We start from the raw sequence: 20,940 nt of genomic DNA, 5'->3' as shown, positions 1-20,940 counted from the left end.
AGTGTTGTCTGGGAATATACCAAAGGGTGAAGCGATTCTAGGCCTCACAAGAACCCCTGCGATCAAAGGCCCGGAGGATAGTGCTTAAAAAAGAAACGAACGCCGAGGAAAGTAGACAATACATGGAGAAAAAGCAATGCCGCTACTTACAAGCCAGCCGTTTTTCACCGCGCTGACTAAGAGCGAATACCTTCGAAGAAAAAAAATAAACCAACAAATGACGTAATAAAGATCGACGACCTGTTTACAGAGTACGCGACGACAGGTCGCAGCGGCACAGACAAACACAGTGTCGCAAGAGGCGTGCCTATACGCGAAACTCGGGGTGCGGAACGAACGCTTCGATGCCTTTGTTCGCAGCAGCCCACACGGTGGCATCCTGCCACGCCGTCGACGCCGCCGCCGCTATACAGGAAAACACGGCCGGCACGGCGCTCGAGCGTCGCGATAGCCATCGGCGACCTCCTTCTGCAGGGCACGAGAGAAAGACGCCACGTCGAAACGACCAGAAATAAATATTCCTCCCTCAAACATCCTCCCTCTCCACTCACGATGGCGTAAGTGCAAAGCTCTCTATATAGGAGGTGCATGCAGCGCAGAAAAGCGAGGGCTCAGAGAGCCGCATCCTAAATTTAATAATCTATTTACGGAGAGACAAAAATAATAATAAGGCAGATCCAACACAGGTTGTTGTTTATTCAAGAGCAACATGAAATTGATATCGAATGAACGGAATGTTTCTATTATACCTACGGTATCCAACCCTTATATCACATATTTAGCCAATACCAGCATCACTTGGCCAACAAATGACCACACTATTCGGTGGCGTAGCTAGAACTATTTTTCCGGGGAAAGTGGGGGGAGGGTATACGCCGCCGGGAAAAAAAAAAAAGTAGCAAAGGGAGTCTGCGCCCAAATAATATCTGAAGTCATTGTTCTGCTTTAATAAAGCTAATGGTTAAGGAGGAGAGGGTGATATGAATCGCTCAAAAAATTTCGGGGGTTTGTACTGACACTGAAACAACATCCGCCCCACCCCCCTACCCCTTCACCCCCGCCACAATGTTTCGCTGCAATAATTAGGGAACAGCGAGGTACTATAGTCGGATACAAATTTAGAAGACTGCGGCATTTTCTTCTCAAAGGCGGATGCACACAAACCTAAGCCCAATAGGAAAGCTCTCCATACTGACGCCACGAGCCAGACCGCCGGTGGCCCCGCCTTCGGGGAACGTTGCCGAGTGCATGAGAGAGACTGAGCATCTGGGCAGGGCCTCTCCGGACTTCTCAAGTTGTATCCGACTATAGAATATTACACGAGGTAAGACTCATTTTTTTATTTATAGACAGAATAAAGTGCAATAACCATGCGATTACTCATTAAACATGCGCGGCGTCATAGAAACGGGGAGGCAGCTGGAGCCTGCCGTGCACAAATGTATCGCCGCAGACGCCCCTTTACCATTTATTTCACTGTATGCCCTGCCTCCAAAACAAACTCGGAAGACCACGTGAGAAACTACTGTGGAGAAACACTAAATCGGCTTAGACCGATAAAGTATATATGCGGTACCGTCGACTCACGTTAGCTCTTGCGAGACCGTAGGATGTGCTCGTATTATCCGATAGGTCGTATTAACAGTAACAAATGAACGAGTTCGTTTTTTCTTTCCTTCGTCGATTTAAAAGCCTGCAATGCGTTTCGGCTCCTCTCTCCCGAAAGGCGACTCAACCAGCGCGCGACGAAGAGCGCCGACATGTTCACGCGCTATCCTAAGCGTGACACAGCACGAAATAAGCGGCTTTACGGGTATAAAGGCATCGGTTGCTAGAAAATAAAAACAAACCGGCGTCAAACCTGGGAAGCGGTATAGAGCACCGTCTCCTAAACTTATCTTGTTTTCACATGTTTTCGTAATCACTGCGCGCATGAAGAGAGCGACGGCGTAGGTCGAGTTAACCGATGCGGGTGTGTTGTCGCGTTAAACAAATTTTCATTCCGTAGCAATATATGCAGCTACTCGCGTTTCTCGCCGAACAGTCCAGTTCGTTCAAATTAAGCGAAATATCGGATTAACCGAGATCAAATTAACTGGGACTGATTAATACGTAGCTTACTTCAAAAGAAAAAAAAAACGTTAGGTCTCACTTAAAAGCCATATTGACAAACACTCGCGCCGTAATGGCTTCTATCTTGTGTTCTCTATGTGATGCCCCCCACTCCTTCCCCCACTAAAGAGAAATGGCTACCGAGACGCACCGATAGTTTACGGAAAGAGCATGGCCTCCGAGATTCCATTCCCCCATCACTGTGAGGAAGCCGCCGCTGCTCAGAGGAGGAGGAAGAGGCTGACGTGGATACTATCATATATCGTGCGCACAGGTGGCAAGCTCCGCCCCCCCCCCCCCTTTCACTCGTCCCATAATCATGTAAGAGAGGCACCAACTCTGCCCTACGTTTACACAGTCGGACCTGCCCCATCATCGGTGAAAACAGCAAGGTTATAGCCATGTAGGTTTTTGACGATAACTGGCGGCCGAGGAACCACGTGATGTGGCATTCAAAGAACTGTTCACTTTCTCTCTTTGCCCCCGGAAAGCAGGGGACCACAGACAGGCCGCTGTAAGGAGCACGGCATCGTTTCATTTTCATGTTTGCATCCATCGCGAAGTTTTTCTCTTTAGATGCGAAGGCATCTCTTGCTCGGGAGGGGGGAGGACGCGATTGACCTCCGTAGGATTCAAACGGGGGTCTTTCCCAACCCACAAAGATTGAACAAAATTTTCCCAACGCTGTATGGGCACGCCTGTCCGTGGGGTGGCGGCTCGCCACCTCTATATCACATTTCGTGGGGATGCCTAAACCGACCACCAAATTTAGATGCCTTTTTAGGCCAGTACAATCTATCTAATACTTTCGAGCAACGGGAGGCCCAGCTCGCTAGCTCTGACCCGGAGGTACAGCTTGCGCTCCTAGGTCACATTAGGCAGGCAGCAGTAGCCAGTGGAGCCCTGGACTTGGGGCCCCACACATCGAGCTCATGACTCCTTATCACAATCCTTATGAATAAAGTTGTAGTTGTCCCGCGGCGTGCCAGTCCGCACTCACACTACGCATGCGCAACTCTCCACCTTCCCTCTCTCCAACAGCTGCGCGTTACTCTCTACACTTCACTACCAGCACCTGCTTGCGCTTCTCCTGCGTTCTCGCTTCTGCTCTCGCGGCGCATGCGCAACTCTCTTCCTCTAGTCACCTCTCCTTCAAGTGGTAGAGCGCTGCGCGTTCAGTCCAGCGCTTGCTTCGGTTGACTCCTCTGAAATGCGGGCTCGACATGCCGAAGTTCTCTCCTGCGCAGCGCCGCGATGAGCGCCAGCGCATGCGCGTCCCCTCCCCCTCTCTCCTCTCCTACGCTGCTCCCCTCTCGCGCGCCTGTAGACCACGTTACAGTGTAACCGCGTTCCCCGCTCGCCCTGTGAGAATTACCGGCCAGGCTAGAGGGAAGACACGACGCGCGTAGTGTTCCTCTTCGCGTTCCACGACGCGAGGTCGGCAGCATGCCCAGCGAACGCCAACGGAACGCGATCGTGCAAGTGCTCCGGTTTCGCATCGCCTCATGGTCCCCTTTAGCGGGAGATGGTGTAATTTTTTTTCTTTCGGACTCGACCAATGGGAAATGGGGAAAGGGAGAGGAGGGGGGGGAGGCTGCTGTGAACATGTGCTTCCCCTAATGGAAGCACAGTAAATAAATCTTTTAGTTGCGCGTAAACGCCTGTGTCTCCCCCTTTTACGTCTTCGTCTTAGATAAGCTAAACGATGCTTAATGGAGAACCCTGCGTACAGCTATGGATACTATCAAGGAGGTTTAAATCCTCCACGGCGGTCTAGTGGTTATGATGCTCGACTGATGACCCGCCGAAGCTTGCGGGATCGAATCCCGGCCGCGGCGGCCGCATTTTCGATGGAGGCGAAAATGCTCGAGGCCCGTGTACTTAGATTTAGGTGCACGTTAAAGAACCCCAGGTGGTCGAAATTTCCGGAACCCTCGGCGACCCTCATAGTCATATCGTGGTTTTGGGACGTTAAATTCCAACAATTATCACTAACAGCGCAGCTGTTTAGCAAATCATTTCTTGTAGCTCGTATCACGAAACTATGATCACCATAGACGGGTATGTGCCGTAGAAATTGGGGTAAATCCACCACTTGCCACTGGTCCAGTAAAAAATAAGAAGGCAACAGTTAGCCCAACACTAGGGAAATGGTATGTGCCACAGAAATTCGTGCGGCCTATCAGAAAACTATCGTCATCATAAACGGGCATGTGCAACAGAAACTGGGTGAATACTACTACTCACCACTGGTAAACTAAAAAGGAAGACTGAATGAATGTGACCTTCATTGAAAGAAAAGGACGACTCTAGGAAGCTGTCGGGGATGAGGCAGGAAAAGAGGATTGAAGGGTGATGAGCAGCTTCATGCCACGCCTTCGCACGAGTCAGTCGACCTCTCCTACACCCCGGGCCTTTCTGCGCTTAATGGTCAGAATTTATTATATTCCGTAGAGCTGTCAGGCGTGCAGCAGATGACGAATGTGCCGTCTGCCTTTCGAGAAAGCTGTGCACGTCCAAATGAGATGTTCTAAATCTGCTCGGCACAGCGTCTAACAGTGTGGGCATGGCGTAGAAGTATGTTCGCGTTGCATCGCGCAGAAGTGCAAGCTTCGGCCAACTTTTTTATCAAGCAGGTTTAAAGAAAACTGCTAGAGGAAATTATGTCTGGAAAGTGAAGGCAGGCCTCCGCCATCATACTACATAAAGGCACGATAAAACGCTAGCACACAGCGAAAAAAAAAATAAGGCTGTATTTGCCTCACACGCCGTACGCATTTAATATCAGTAACTTACCAGGACAGACACTGGTCAACAGGTGTCTTGGTGTTACTGGTTTCCTTAAGAAGCGTTAGTCTTGGCAAATTTTAGTAGAGATCAAGTTGCCAATACTCATCTAGATATATTCCTTTCGGCGGGAACAGCGATCTCTCATTTTATATTTCGGGTAGCGCTTACGTTACCAGAACAATGGCATTTTATCTCTGATTGGGTATCACACGAGAAGGGCACGATATTGATGTAAACACCAGGCAAATGCTGGCTTCACGTCTGCTGCTAAGACCTTGTGAAAGTTTGCACTCCAGAATTTTTTTTTAAAACCTCCTTGGATACTACCAATACATTTATGTATGGACTCGTTCCCAGTCAATGTGGCTTCCATACATAGTTTGTTAGAGATTTTAAACCATACGCTTGCTTGCACAATGCTGCCTTCAACGTCGCTGCTACACAACTCGCCCCACAACAGCCAGCTGCACCCAATCAAGTCCCGCACGTCACTCGCAAGCAGTTTACACAGAGGCTCCAGGCGCAAACAAGAAGTCCTCTCATGCCTGTTCTTTAGACGTACAGGGTCGTTAGAGATCTTTTGGGTGGTTCGAAAGAACGTCCACCGCACAGGCCGCAAGCAAGTTTGCAGCAGAATGCAGGCAGCCGTACGTCAAGCCTCTTTGCATTACAATGCAGAGAAAGTTATCTTGGTCAACGGCAGATTCCAGAGGCGGTCTTTTTCTTGACAGCGTACTTTTTTTTTTGCGATGTTCAAGGCGTCGCTTACGTAAAAAAATATTCTTTTGAAATTCCTGGATGGAGTCCTTTCGGGTAGCTTCATCCTTAAGATTTTTTTTTTCGCCCAGACACCCTGCGGAGCACTGGGATAGAAGCCTGTCCCGTTTCTGTACATAATAAAGCGTACACAAGGTGGGAGCGAAAGTTTCCCGAACACTTCCTCGACACCTAGAGACACTGTATCATCGTCTTCGACTGAACGTGGCATACACAGTTATTTGTACCGCTAGGGCGTACCACTAGTCCCTACTCTGACAACTGTTGCACCATGAAGACACTGGAGCACATATACTACTTGAATGCCCCGCGTACCACAACGAGGCACAGTTGTTTGGCGGCCAAATGGACATAATTTGCCACGATCGTTCACGGAAGCACAGCATATTAGGTCCGATGCCGGCCCTCATAACAGCGACCGGTTTTGTAGTCACCTCTCTGAAATTTGCCTGGTCGGAAAGCTTTAGTTGATTGTCCATTTCATAAGAAAAGCCTCAACTTACCTGAACCCCTAGTTTTAAATATTTATATCAGGTTCACTTGCACATCTCATATTTGCTTATATTTTTTTCTTTTTATATAATTTTCCCCTCTCTTATGGAATCCTTAATCCTTCCCATTCCTATGCAGAGTAGCATGTCCCAGTGGTTATACAGACACCGGCAAACATCTCTGTTTTCCTAATAAAGAGCCGCTCTCTATCTGCAACATATAGGCGTGGTCTAAATGAAACTACGGCTCTTGTGGTATTTTGTCATGCTTTCAAAGGTCAGCCTTATCTTTTGCCAAGAATCTTTATCTGAGATTTTGATGAGCATTCACAAACCAGCTTTCAGGTACTGCCCTGCTTACCGTTTTTTTCTGCAACCTAACGGACCTGTAGGAGGCATAGGAAAAATAAGAGCTAGTGCCAAAAGGGTGGGCCACCTGTGAAGAACGGGAAGCACATCTCCCACAACAGAATCCTGGTTACGGGGTAATATAGTAATCGACTCGTTTGTACCACGGAGCAACCTGAAAATCCACACTGCAGGTTTCTCAGCAAGAAACATTCCCCGCTTGCGAAAACGCTCCGACCAGGGAGACATTTTCTTCAACTGGGAAGCTTCCTTACTAAGGCACGCCACCTGGAATCGACCGCCGCGCTCCCCTATCCAGGTGGCCGTGATAGGAATGGGTTTGGGTGTCACTGTGGCCGATCCTACAAACGGATGGAGGGCAATTTTGACTGACCGGTTATATTTGGGCCAATGCACCACTTCATGGGTGGACCTTTTTGTGAACATCACTCCACACTGCGTGTGTGCGTGCGCGCGCGCGCGCGTGCGTGTGCGTGCGTGCGTGTGTGTGTGTTGTGTGTGTGTGTGTGTGTGTGTGTGTGTGTGTGTGTGTGTGTGTGTTTGTGTGTGCGTGTGTCCTGTGGCGAGTACGATGCCTACCTTGCGTTAAAAGGGACTAGAAATCCCATTAAGTGGCTTCACATTCAGAATCGGGAATTCGTAACCTGTAGTTTTCCAACACTCGCGTGTCAGACTTTAAACAATTGCATCATTTATTCCAGCTCCCCCTGTACCAACGGCGACATCGCAATGCCTCTCCCCCGGGCGTCGCATTCTCTTGTAATCGCCATTAACGCCTATACACTTTTAAAGTCGGAAACGATTCAAGATAGCCGTAGATTGAAATCACAAATATCTGCGACGGGAACAACGGGGTTTACGAAAGGAGGTTGATTACGAATTCACGGCCTCATGTACGTGAGCGAGACTTGAGGAAGAGGTTAAAGCGAGGTGAATTTTAAAAGCTGCGCACACACAAACGACACCACAGACGTCCCGTGTGTCGCACATGTGAAGTTTCACGTGTTGTTCACGTGCAACGACAGCGGAGAGGGTTTTTCGACGTTCTTTTTTTTCCCACCATCGAACTCGCTTATCGCGGAAAGGTCATCGCCGGCAATTACGACCGGCGCCTGAACGTCAACAAATGTGTCGAACGGACGGCCGGAGAAACCCGAAATAAACAAAACTTTCTGCACGTGAAGAGCGCGTGGTGTGAAGTTAACACACAAACGGCCACTGAGATCCGAAGTTTTCCCACAATAGCTTCCCTCTGTTTTCCTTCGACCGCCGTCCACTCTAGCCCGTCTCATGACCACAAACGGAAAAAAGGTTATGTCGCACATCGTAAAAAAGAAAAGAAAGAAGATAATGTGCGAACCGAAAGTGACGTTCATCGTTTTCATACCGGTGTCACATGGTGCACTGCTGATCGCGATTAAGCACGATCGAGATCAAATTTCGCAGCTGTGATCGGATCCATCTGCACCTCGCGTAAAGAAGCCAATCACGATTGAGAAATTCGATCCCGATTACGCGTGATCACGATCAAAAGTGCTCGTGTGCACCAGTATTAATCACGTAAATCATGCAAACAACGAACTACGCAATGTCGTAGATGCATTCCTGGCGATCGTTTGGGCAGCAAGCGAAACTGAAAGCCTGCCGCTTACTCAGCCCAGTGAGACTCCTAAGCATGTAGTAGGAATAGCCCTCACAGAGATCGAGCAGTTCTCAACGTTCTGCCGCTTTTCCGCATCGTGAAGCGAAACTAGACGTACGGGGAACCTAAAGTGAGTGAGCGAATTCACGGTTACAAGCACCTAACGAGGGCGCGGGCGATGCTTGCAAGTCGTTCAACCCCACATCCGAACAGTGACTCCCTTTTTTGTCTGTGCAACTCCGTTTGTGCATAGACCTTGAAGTGACGTTCAATGCTCCCGCCGGGGCGACGTTGTAGAATAACCGAAACACAATGCAAACACCGCACATTCGATCGATGCCCCTTCCCTTTTTTCTTAAAACACACTGGAATCCACACTTGACGAGAATGAAAAACTGCGGTATTCGAGGCGACGCGTCTTTCCGGCAACACGTACGGTCACGCCGTACAATGTTTATTAAGAATTAAGAACAGGAATCACGTGAGTGCTTCGCCAAACGGCTGCTATCATCGATCCCGGGGAACTTCCACCGGCAACCCAACCCGACGGGTCGCGAGACATTCGCGTCGTCCGCCTTTCTCCGCGAAACTCCCGCCGCCGGTGAGACAATGCCAATCGTGTCGGTTTTACGACACCGCGTTCAACTATCCACAACAATCGCATCGTCCCGTTACACGGGATACGGCAAAAACTGGACGTCGAAGAGACGTGCTTCATTCGAAAGGCCTAAGGTACTACAACTCTGTCGAGGCACTCCGGGATCACTCCGGTAGCTGCGTAGCGAACGGAGAGTCTGCGTCACGTTGGCGGCAACAGGTGCCGTTGACTTACCTCGAATGGGAAATGGCTTGGGTCCGGTGCTGCTGTACCTGCTGACCATGCCACGGGCGACGATTGCACTGTTAGTTTCGCCTATCTCTTAACACGGCCCCTGACACTACTTGCAATGAATGAGATGGACACACGCGCCGACGGCCGACGCTGACTGTAAACGTTAGGCATCGCCGCAACACCTGGCGGTAGGTCGGGCTACTAAACAAACCGAGATATTTCCTTAGTATTCGTTGCCGCCTATGTTCTAACTAGTCAATCGGCAATAAATGCACTTACAAAAAGAAACAGATTAAGTACACAATATTAACTGAAACTCAGATAATTACCCTTATTTATAAGATAACATTCTAAACCAGTTGGCGGAGAAATTGTACTTCTTAGACTAGTAGAACTAAGAAATAGTCGTACAGTTTATGTTTCTAAAGCCTTGTAATAATTATTTTAGCGAATAAAATTAGAGATAGTACACACCGCGCAAGGGTGGCTATAATGCCAGCGCACGCCGCTAGTCTGTCGACGGCGAAGCCAGGACCGGTCGAGCCAATCCAGTTCCTCAAGTCGCCACTCGCCAGCGCAAAGTTATTTGCAGCCATCGGGCGCTGGTTGCTGTGTGCGATGTGTGTCGTCGTTTCCGTCAAGCGGCGGGCGCTTCCCCGAACGGAACTGTGAAAGATGGTCGCGATCTTTCCTTCGTCGTCGTTGCCACCGTCGCGGAACCCATGAGAGCCGACATGTCTCACCTCCAGCAACCAACGCGCAACGCTTACCGTCCCAGCACCGAAATGCGGGGCTCGGTTCACTTGACGGCCGAAGAGAACGAGACGGTCGTGTCGGCCTGCAGGGATCGCAAATGGCAGGTAAGGACCTCTCAAAGGCGCCTCACGGACGTTTCAACGTCTCTCAATTGGCTCTTTGTCGCCCCATGAGTGACTCAAGAGGGCTCGCTCGAGACTGCCTTCTCGGCTGCCATCGCCTACAGCTTCCCGCTGCTTCGAGCGGCGTATCATAGTCATCGCCGGACCCCAACTGGAGAGAGTGTGTTTGTTTAGTCATCCTCGGTGTAGAGCCGCAGTGATGACAGCAGCTTTGTTTAGCCGACGAGAGCAAACAGTCCAGCGAACGACCCCCTGTATCTCGCTTCCTCTGTGGTTCACGCAACCAACAAAAGTTTTGGGTGACAACCAGCCAAACCACCTTTACGAGGGATAAAGCCATACGTCGCTCAGTGTCTCCCACGGTGCGGTGCGACGATAAGCGCCAGCCCGGCCGTTTCGCGAATGGGCCTGCTTGTTTCGAGTGGAACGCAAGTGTTTTTATCTCCACGAACGTCGTTAAGGGCCGTTGGGGCGTCCGGCCACAGGCGTGTCTTGCCCGTAGCGTCTCTCTCTAGCGCGCTTTTCTTTTCCTGTGACAAATTACAAATCGATGTTCGAATCGGGCCGTTCGAAAGATGAGGGGGGAAAAGTAAAGAAGGGGGCGTAAAAACGGACTCGAAGGCGGCAATTAAGCGAACAAACAGGTAGGGAGAAGGCAAACGCCGCGTCGAAAAATCGTCAACTAGGTCGCCTCGCCGCCGCGATTTTGTCCGAGGGGGCTGACGAAGTGCGGCCGAGAGTGGTGCCGTGCTTCCTTCGCAAGCTGCAACGGCGCGTCAGAGCGAATATCCGTTCCACTGCGCTGCTGACTGGGTCCTTTCCGAACGTTCCCAGCAGTCGCTTCTGTCGGTTTTTTTCCCCGCTTGTACGACTACGATTGCTAGATGTATAACAGACGAGGGACCCTTGCGTATAACGGTTTCTCCGAGCGAGCAATCTGTCTTTCGCGAGACCTTGGTTCATTCCTCGTCGCTCAAAAAACAATGTCCTTTACGTTTGTTCCGCCCCGCGAACCCGGTTTCGTTGTCACGTGCCTTACGTCGCCGTTGGGCTTTAATTATTTGTTGTTTTATCACCGCGGTGACTAGTTCCGCTACGTTGCTTTTGCGAGGCCGGCCGGCCGTCAGTTTTGGGTTCTGCCGAACCCCCGAGTAGTGCTCGCCTACCTGAGCGATCACGGCAGTTTTGCGACGGAAGCGTCACTGCAGGAAATGTCCTAGCGGGCACAATCTGTCGAGTTCTGCGCGAAAATATCAACTACGTGTTAAAGGGGAGCAAAAAGAAAGAAAAAAACGTCGTCGGCGCTTGGCTGACACAGCTGCACCTGTCGCCTGCGGTGTAGATCACCTGACACATCCTGATATATTCCGCCGCTGTCGTATACCATTGTATTTTCTGACAGGGTGACTTCACAAGGATGCGCACGGGTGTCGACACGAAACGCTTGTTTGCATTTCAATGCCGCACGCTCGTAGTCAACGAGAGAGTGCTTGAGAGGTTTTTTAATTTCACTCCGCGGTTCCTGCGAGTTGCCATTCATCTGTTTGCAAGGGTAAATCGGGCTGCCTGGCATCATGGTCAGTGAAATTGACCAATTAGCTTTGTTGCAGTCTTGCAGTAATCCTAGGCCTACAAATTCTGTCTTGTATTGACAAACCACTAGCTGCATTGGTGTTATCTGAAGGTTGCTACCATTTAGTGCACAGTTTGTTGTGTTTTCAGCAAATGTTTTTTTAAATATTAGATACACAAAGCACGGAGTTCTTGGTTTGTTAAATGTAATCTATCCTTATGGCTTTCCGCAGAAAACTAAGGCTGCGTGAACATAAAAAAAAAATGCTATACGGTAGCGTCGTGTACACAGTTACACAAAGTAATATCACATTGCAATCTCAAGTGATTAATGCAGAGCATGTTTAGTGCTGCATGTTTAGCACTTGCAACTCTACTGCATGCATTTTGAAAGGCATGCCACATTCCTTTGATCTGATACCTCGTTCGCCTTGCTACTTGAGTGCATTTGACTCTGCCTCACATTTATCACGCCACTTTGAAATTTCTGTTTACATAATTTGTTGATAATGAGTAGTTCAATCAAAGAAGATGTAATACATTGTACGGTGCCACTAGCAATATTCACCGATATCAAGGGCAGTCGCTCTAACCCACTACTGCTATATCCTAATTTACACGAAGCCTGCTACCCGCATGAATCCATATGATTGAGTAATGGCAGTTTTTTAACTGCTTCCTTGCAAGACCCCAGTGTGAAAGACAGCTAAGCACTACAGCTAGTCTTGAGTACTTCAGAGGTGATAAAACTACACTGTTTAAGCTAAACAGGAAATGAATGGGCACCGGTAGAACCTCCAGTGCATATTCTTCGTGCTGCTTCACGCTAAGCTCGCGTACAGACATCTGCACATGTGAGCACAGCGGTATGCCTTTGTGGTTCATCAATATTTGTTTCTTTGTCCTGTTAGTATATCTGTAATCTGTTAACCAACAATGCCAATTTCTAACTTACTTTCCAAACACTAGAAAAGTTAGCTGTACTGCATCTAAACTGTTGGCTTCTATACCTCCATAGCTCCCAATCGAACGTATTGCTCTGCTGAGCTTCAAGTGGAAATGGTCGATAAGAACTTGATTAGCATATCGGCGATACCTGGAAGGGAGGATGGAACTGCACGTGGTCAGTTTCATATTGCTGTGTAGTCAAGTGCTGCATGTGTATCATCTTTTTATGTAACTGTCACATGTTGTAGCCTGGTGCCAAGGCATGGTTGATACGTGCTGTAGTAGTTGCATTTCTTGTAGTGATGTCAAATAGCACACGTGTAGAAGCATAGCGTGCCACAGTTAATGCTGTTCTCCTAGTGAGCACAGAGCAGTCTTGTTCTCCTTAATGCAACTTGGAAGAATGCCAATGTCTGGTCATGGTCAGTATGACTTGCAGCACAAGAGCGCTTGGCCTCACGAGTTCAAAGATTGCGTATGGCTAAAACTTGCCTTCGTTTCCACAACTAAACCGTATTTTCTTATTTGGGACCACCCCAAGTTTGATGAACAGCATTTAGTTGTGGAAACATGCAATAATGGAAGACATGGGTGATCTTAAAGCTTGTGAGGCCACGCGCTCCCGTGTTACCAGTCATATTGAGCGCGTCTGTACTCCTTTTGGGAGTCATGTTAGCTCACACCAGCTGGTGAAAATGAATCTAGAGCTTTCCACTACTTCACGTATCATTGCTGTTCTGAAACAACGAAATATTAAACCCCATCAATGCGTCGTCATGATTGGATTCGTGTCAAAATTGGCATTGGACTACTAAACACAAGGTTGCTGGTTTGATCCCTGAATCTGTTATCCACATTTCAGCGGAGCGAAATGACAGATTTTTTTTAGCATTTAGATTTCGGAGCATGTAAAAGTACCTTGTGTGGGCCATTGTCAATCCAAATCCACTTGCTATGGCTTCTACCATCACCTCAGTTTTTTTTTTTTTTTGATTGAAATAAAAATAAACAGAGGAGAGTCGTCGTCACTGTTTGCTGACAATGGCTGTTTTTTTTTTTTTTTTCAGTGGGAAGTGTTGGTCTTGCATTCAATGAGTAAATCTTGTTCTCCAAAAGTTCTCATAACAAAGTCTACAAATGCCTGGAGCACACAAGTACGAGATGCACACATATGACTAAGATCAATACTCACTGCAAAGCATGGCATTATCTAAAGACCTCTTACCTTAGTAAGGAGTCTGTAGCGTCCTTGTTGTTCACTATCTTCTCTACCTCACATACAAGCATAACTTAAAAGAATGCATCGAATACTTTTTTGTTAATTCATTTAGTGAGTCCACTACCGTACTCAAGTTAAAAGTATGACAAGGAGTGTGCTCGTGTCCTCCGCAGGTCATTGCAATGGGCATTGCGGAAATCTACCAGTCGGGACCACCTCCAAGGCATGACCGGTGGCAGCGGTGCTGCTGTGGTGTCGTCTGCTTCATCAAGGACAATATTGCGAGGGCGTTCTACATCCGCCTCTTCGACTTCGATGTGAGTGCCATTGCCATTAGTTAAGAAAGACACGCTGGTTTAAGTTTTAGCACCCCATGGCCTGCTGCCCACCATGGTGGTCTAGTGGTTATGGAGCTTGACTGCTGACTTGAAGGTCGCGGGTTCAAACCCCAGCCACAGCAGGGCCGCATTTCGATGGAGGCGATATACTGGAAGCCCGTGTACTTAGATTCAGCTGCATGTTAAAGAATCCCAGGTGGTTGAAATTTCTGGAGCCCTCAGCTACGGCGTCTCTCAGAATCATATCATAGCTTTGGGACGTAAAACCCCAACATTTATATTATCCATGGCCTGCCTGAACAAAATACCATTTCGGTTTGACTGCTGATATTAGTAGTACACATAAGTGAAACAATCTTGGCCTGCCAGAACTTTTGCCTTGACACGCATGCGTCGGTCAGTTGTTTGTTGTATTTATATGTTTCCTTGTTCTATAAATCTTTTAGTTGTGAGTTAGCACTTGTCCTGTTGTCCTTCTTTCTTCGTCTGAGTGCACTTGGGTCAGTTAAACCACGCAAGTTATTGAAAGACACACCTCTTTGATATGCATGTAATCTAACTTTTGCCAGTTTACCGCCTACTTGCCACAGCAGCTCATTTGCTGTGCTATTTCACTGCCATTATTTGCAGTAGCCACAGCCACATTTTGATGATAGTGCAATTCAAAAATGCTGGTGTGCCATGTTTTGCTCACACATGAAAGAACTTCAGGTGGTCAAAATGAATATGGGCCCCTGTACTGCTGCATGTTTTCGAGTGTTGCGCTGCTTTAAAATTTTTGAAACTATACATTACTCATGAAAGGGAAAGAATGCATTTTACCCTATGGACCTTGCGGGCTTTTACAGAACTGCTTTTACTGTGTTAGTCATTCAAACAGTGACCTTTACCATCATGTTTCTTTTTCCTTGCAGAGGCGTGACTTTGTTTGGGAGCAGGAGCTCTTTGTTGAATTCACATACAAAACTCGTCTTCCGTACTTTCATACCTTTGAGGCAGACGTAAGTGTGCACTGTAATGCATGACCCCCCCCCCCTCGACTTTTGGGATGAACTGTGGCTGCTCATTTTACTTGTAGCTTTAGCTTAGCATATACAGAGCCCTTGCATGTTCTGTAATATAGTGGGGCCAAAGTGTACGTGCACAAAATGAGGTGACAAGCTTTTAGGGTTACATAAGTGTGATAACTTGTGGAGCTGCTATCATAAGCAGCTGGTAGCATGACATTGTGTCATTTCCCGAGCCACCCACTTAACGTTCACCCTTGCTGCTTGCTGTTTATCACGACAGCAAGAAAACAACTTTCATTTTATCTCATTTCATGTAGAAAAGAAAACATTGGCGATATATCTTTGGTAGCATGAGCTATCTGTTTTGTGCTGTCAGTCCTAATGAAAAGTGACATTGTTAAAACACGTTGGGGAGTTAGTTGGTTATTATTCATGATAGAGTGAGTAAGCGCGACTTGGCAATGACGCAGAAAGAATTGTTCTTGTCAAGTCACGCTTACTCACTCTATCATGGTTACATTGTTTCTATGAAGATGCTACCAAAAGGCTCTGCAGCAGTTTGCATTGGGCATGCATTATTCTAATGCTCTGGTAAATCCTCCTTGAGAGCATCCTTGTGGTGGACACCATAACCATTTGCCACAAATAGCTGAAACCCGGTACCAAGACTGCCGATTTTCCATTTCATTTGATCGTTTAGCATGTTCTCCAACTTATTACTAGCAAACTTAATCACATGAAAAAACGCAAATAATGTGCTATGAATTTTTACAGGATTGCCAAGCGGGTGTTAATTTTGCGTTTGAAGATGAAGCGGCGAACTTCGGAAATGCTATCGAAGAGAAGCTGCGATCTCGGCGTCAGAAACGGGAAGGTAAGAGCTCGACTACAGCAACAGTGCAGTCATTTTATGACTGTGCCACTGGTAATCAGGTGCAATTATTTAGCAGAAGATTTCATTTATTATGCGTTAAAAACATTTTAACTAATGCTTAAACAAAACAATAGTATTTACTCAAGGTTGCTACATCTGACGCAGTCCAGAGTAGTTATTGAGTGAATATTACATGACTGTAAGTAATACTAGTGTTACTTGGGCACTTTTGATCGCAATCATCGCTGATTCAGATCAGACTTCTTTATCGCGATTAACAAATTGGTCACTGCTACATGTTACGGCCTATTCCAGATCGAGATTGACGCAGATGTCAGCCAAATTGTGATCACGGAGCCAGATCGCGATCGCCTTGATCATGAACAGGGCTGATCGCGATCAAAACTGCCCGTGTGACACCGGTATAAGATTGTTTTAACATAATGCATGACCATGATTAGTAATGTAGATGTTTTTTCTCGGTGAAAATAAGCAAGGTTAACTCTCTGGTTTCGTACAATCCTTCATACGCTTACTTTAATTCTCCCAATTTCATTTTGCACTAAAACCTCATAATTCAGTTAGTACATCATTTGTAAAATGCCCATATTATTAAGGGAATACACTGTAGGGAAAATTGTTTCGGAAAATTGTGTATACAATAGCTGACAAAAGCTATATGTTTTTCAGTTTTTGCCCCGCCACGGTGGTCTAGTGGTTATGTCGCTCGACTGCTGACCTGAAGGTCGCGGGATCGAATCCCGGCCGCGATGGCTGCATTTTCGATGGAGGCGAAAACGTTTGAGGCCCGTGTACTTAGATTTAAGTGCACGTTAAAGAACCTCAGGTATTCGAAATTTCAGGAGCCCTCCACTACGGCACCTCTCATAATCATATCATGGTTTTGGGACGTTAAACCCCAGATATTGTTATTATGTTTTTCTTTTTTTATTATTTATATCTGTGCTAGCAAACATGAGCTACAGAGTACACACAGAAAGAGATTTTAAAAAATTTCCGAAGCTCGATTTTACTTTTTTTTTATTGATTTCAAGCCATCTTCAAAGGCTGCAAAAATTTTATCTTCGTGGAACTTCAGTTCAGAATAGTTAGCTTTGGTTCTTACTTCCAGTGACCACTTGACAGATTGTATTGGTGCTGTGCTGTGCATTGTTTGTGCATTGTTTTGTATTGGTGTAGTGTTGTGCATTGTGTCTTACGCTTCTCTTTCTTTTTTCCCATACAGAGAGGAATAGGTTACAAATGGCAGCCAAGAATGATCAGTCCTTTCCGGTGCATGATCGTCAGATTCCTACATGTCCCAGTAAGTGTGACCACAATCAGTTAACCATGTGATTCTCATACCTTTTTCTTTTTACCAGTGCACTGTTCACATACTCTCTTAGCGCCCGTGGCCAGAAATGTTTGATCGCAATCAAACTGATATAATACAAGTCCATATTAAACCATGTTGCATGCATTATTCTGTGGAACGCATTGTTCCAGGTTCGACCTTCACTACTGTGGCCATGTTCTCATGTGCATGGAACACACAAACACATACTATGTCTTTATTATAGCTGTCACTCTGGTTCTGCATTCTGAATATGCTCAATGTTTAAGCTAGCAGAAGGGGTCAAAGCATCTGCTGCAAAAAAACTATCACTGAAGGGGCAAGCACCATTGATCCACTGAAAAGGCAGTTGTACTAAGCATAAACAGACAGGGAACACTTTATTACTAGATTTCGCATGTGGTAGAAGATGCTTCAAATGCTAGTGGAACTTCTCTTGTTGCCCATACTTCTGACCGAACTGTGGTGTAACATACAGAAAGTAAGATGCAGGTAGTAATCCAAGTTGACGTAAACTTATACTTCGTACATTTATATATTACCAATTATGACATACACTTTATTGCATGAAAGATGACACATAGCTGTTCCTGTTGAACACCAAACAAGGGAAGTAATACAGTAGACTCTCGTTAAACGGAACCTGAAGGGACCAAGAAAATGTGTTCCATTTAACAGGAGTTCCGTTTACTGAGAGAGGAGCAGGGCTGCAGAATTCAAGCACGAAACCAATCATGCCACAGGCAGTTGTTCCGTGCAGCAGTTCCGTTTAACAGATTTCCGTTTACTGAGAGTCTACTGTATGTTTCTTCTTGCAGTGGCCTGAGCACTGTATGCTTGCACCCATCAACGAAACATACATTGTAGTGTGTCACACACTGAAAGTGCTGAGGTGTATAGACGGTGCATGATTTCATATCATTCTACATGGGCAAGTAATAAACATAATGGACAGAGTACTTGTAGTTATTCCATACAGGGCATCACAAGTAAAAACCACTTCACTGCAAAACATGCAGAGTGGAACTTCCATGACCGCCCCGTGTAGTATTTGCAGATTTTTCAGTGTTACCTGCCGAGCATGAAATGGCATACACTGAAGTTGGAGGTGCTTCGAACAGCAAAAGCTAAGCATACAAGATGATCGCACAAGGGGATAGGGAAAGGTGCAACAGGCATTCGTGTTGGATTTCTCTCGTTTCTCCTGTATCCACATTTCGTATTCCTGGCTTTTTACACCGCGAATCTCTCTACCAATGAACAAAAAAAGGGGAACTTTTTTTTCAAGAGGTTCATTTATATGTTAGACTCCACAGAATGAACCAAACAGACAATTAGTTGAGGGAGAGCATAGAGGACATTAAAGGGGCCCTGCAACACTTTTCGAGCATGCTCAAAAAGCGCTGCCGATCGGTAGTCGAGGCTCCCGAGAACACGCGAGCCAAATATTATAGCGATGCGCACGGCCTGGAATTTACAATAAATTCTCAAAGTCAGCTGAAAATCGCTCCCTCTTCTCTCGACAAATGATGTATTAGTCCGCAAAATATGACGAGATTGTCGGCAATTCCACCATTGGCTGATGTTATAATCACGATAACACCCTCATTATTACTTTCGTTGTTAATTTTGAGTTCAATAAGTAGATAATATGTATGTTTATATTCTGTTATCGCGTTAAAAACACCGAACAAACATTAATATTAGCACTTCCGGTCTCACCAACAGCTCGTCTGCTCGTAGTTGCGTGGTTCCGTTTTCTTCGCCATGCGCAGTGCCGAAAACGTGAATATTTCTGTGCTTTTGACCATCGCCGGTTGCCGTTGAGAGTGGCAGCCGTTCGAGTGTTGCCTCGTCAGCTGGGAACTGCATCGTCGGCACGTTCTCACGACCGACCGAGGCAGCCGTGCAGCATGTCTCCGATAACAATGCTGGCGTCCGGTAATGGTGGCGCTTCGGGGTCGTCTGCCAGTGCGCAGGTTTGCTTGCATGGTTGGCAAAGCGATGAAAACACTACGGCGTTCGAGGTGCACACCCAACATTACCAAACCGACGCGCAGTTTTCAAGCACGCGCGATACGGCTCCGCTCGACGAGAACGACGCAAGCCGACCGGAAGTGGCGGCACAGACCACGTGGTTGCGCCCAGACGTCAGAGAGAAAAAAATGAAGAAAAAATTTCCGCCGGCGCTCTTCGGCGGAGCCTCACTCGTCCGCGCTCCCTCCCTCGACTCGCTGCCTAGCTCTCCGCTCGCGCTCGGCGTTGAGTTGAGGGAGAAAGCTGCGGAACGTGATCTCTATAATTTGGTAACACCACTTAGACTTGACGGATTCGAAAAATTTTTGCGGCATATGACTCGTGAAGAGTCATACGTCAATAATGAGACTATTCCAATATAACTAAGAAAGGTGTTGCAGGGCATTTTAATTGTTGTCTTTAATCGTAGTGTACTAATTGTGGCGTAAGTTGAAATGAATCGAAGTGGACAAAAAGTCGCCCTTTTCGTCGGTGGGATCTGAACCCACAACCTTCGAATTACACGTCCGACGCTCTACCAATTGAGCTACGATAGAAGGCGGTCACTTCATTGGGTATTTCTGTGCAATCTCTACCTACTCCACCTTGTTGCTTCTGTGTTCAGCCATAGTAAACAAGTAAACACAGGGGTCACTCGATGCTCTTTCCAGGTACAAATGGTGTATTAAGCCAGCACAATAAGAAATCGTCAAAGTCGAGCAACAAGAAGGGTAAGAAGCAGAAGGAGAGGAAGTACACAAAGGCTGACATCAGCAACCCAACCGACTTCAAGTGAGTGCATTCACTACGCCTCGCCTTGTGCAACAGGCTGCCATATCTGCGCCCCAGCGTGTCGCAACGCTCGCTCATTTGAATGAGGAAAGCGGCTCGTATCGTTTGAACGCTGTAGCATCTGAATCCGTTGGCTCGGTGCCAGGTGGCACGAATGACTGGAGAGGCTTTTTCTCTGAACTGTCAGCGACATTGCTCCCCGTCTTATTGAACTTTTCTTCTGCTTATTTTTTCATTGCAGACACATTCAGCATGTTGGCTGGGATCCCGACAAGGGATTTGATGTAAGTGCTGTTTAAATATTAGCTGCATTAGAACCTCGGTAAACAGAAGCCAGCTGCCTCTAGTTTGGTTAATTTTGGATTTGGGTTCTGTGCCTCTTGAAACTTTGATGTAAATGGAATACAATTCTTAATATTCTATTGGAAGAGATTCTGTTCTGTTTTCAAAACTTTGGTGTCTCATTAGGTCTTGCTTGTACCACTTTCAATGACATTGGCAGGTGTTGAATACATCTGCCACAGTAGCTTTGTTGAATAGCCATTATACCGGATTTGTGTGGCTCACTTCAGTGTGGATAATTTAACATAGGAATTAACGCTGTCACCCTAGGAAGCCATAGTTTACACCGAGGCGCTTTAGAGAGAAGTTTAGTTCATATGCCCTTCTTTTTATATATATATATACATATTCCAAGGATATTTCCAGTGCTCTGCATCAGTGTAGCTCGCAGGCATACCGCTTTTCCTGAGCAGCATTTGAATATAGTATGCACAAGCAGTTATAGTTCGAACAAACAGTATTACAAGAGAAACATTTTGTTCAAGCATAACAGAGAAGGTTAATGAAACAAACATGAACGTCTGCATACACATTGACTACAGCTGACACGATGACTACAATTTAGTTCCTCTCTTTGTTTCCTT

At 46.7% G+C, this 20,940-nt stretch overlaps 2 protein-coding genes across 2 annotated transcripts in view; one reads left to right on the top strand and one right to left on the bottom strand.

Annotated features, from left to right (window-relative positions):
- Nucleotides 1-9,201, bottom strand: part of LOC119406955 (6-phosphofructo-2-kinase/fructose-2,6-bisphosphatase) — a 163,377-nt gene extending 154,176 nt beyond the window's left edge. The window contains exon 1 of the mRNA XM_049419961.1: nt 9,014-9,201. The gene's annotated coding sequence lies outside the window, so the exon portion shown is untranslated. The remainder of the gene's footprint in view (nt 1-9,013) is intronic.
- The window catches only part of LOC119406954 (neural Wiskott-Aldrich syndrome protein), a 48,645-nt gene that overhangs the window by 16,515 nt on the left and 11,190 nt on the right, over nt 1-20,940 (top strand). Inside the window, exons 2-8 of the mRNA XM_037673755.2 lie at nt 9,620-9,873; nt 13,804-13,947; nt 14,883-14,969; nt 15,753-15,852; nt 17,099-17,176; nt 19,894-20,014; nt 20,256-20,298. Coding sequence (XP_037529683.1) covers nt 9,736-9,873; nt 13,804-13,947; nt 14,883-14,969; nt 15,753-15,852; nt 17,099-17,176; nt 19,894-20,014; nt 20,256-20,298 — 711 coding nt within the window. The 5' untranslated portion in view covers nt 9,620-9,735. The remainder of the gene's footprint in view (nt 1-9,619; nt 9,874-13,803; nt 13,948-14,882; nt 14,970-15,752; nt 15,853-17,098; nt 17,177-19,893; nt 20,015-20,255; nt 20,299-20,940) is intronic.

This window comes from Rhipicephalus sanguineus, chromosome 10 (assembly GCF_013339695.2).
Source record: "Rhipicephalus sanguineus isolate Rsan-2018 chromosome 10, BIME_Rsan_1.4, whole genome shotgun sequence".
NCBI classification, from domain to species: domain Eukaryota; kingdom Metazoa; phylum Arthropoda; class Arachnida; order Ixodida; family Ixodidae; genus Rhipicephalus; species Rhipicephalus sanguineus.
The sequence above is the reverse complement of the archived record's forward strand: the minus strand, read 5'-3'. Positions and strand labels throughout refer to the sequence as shown.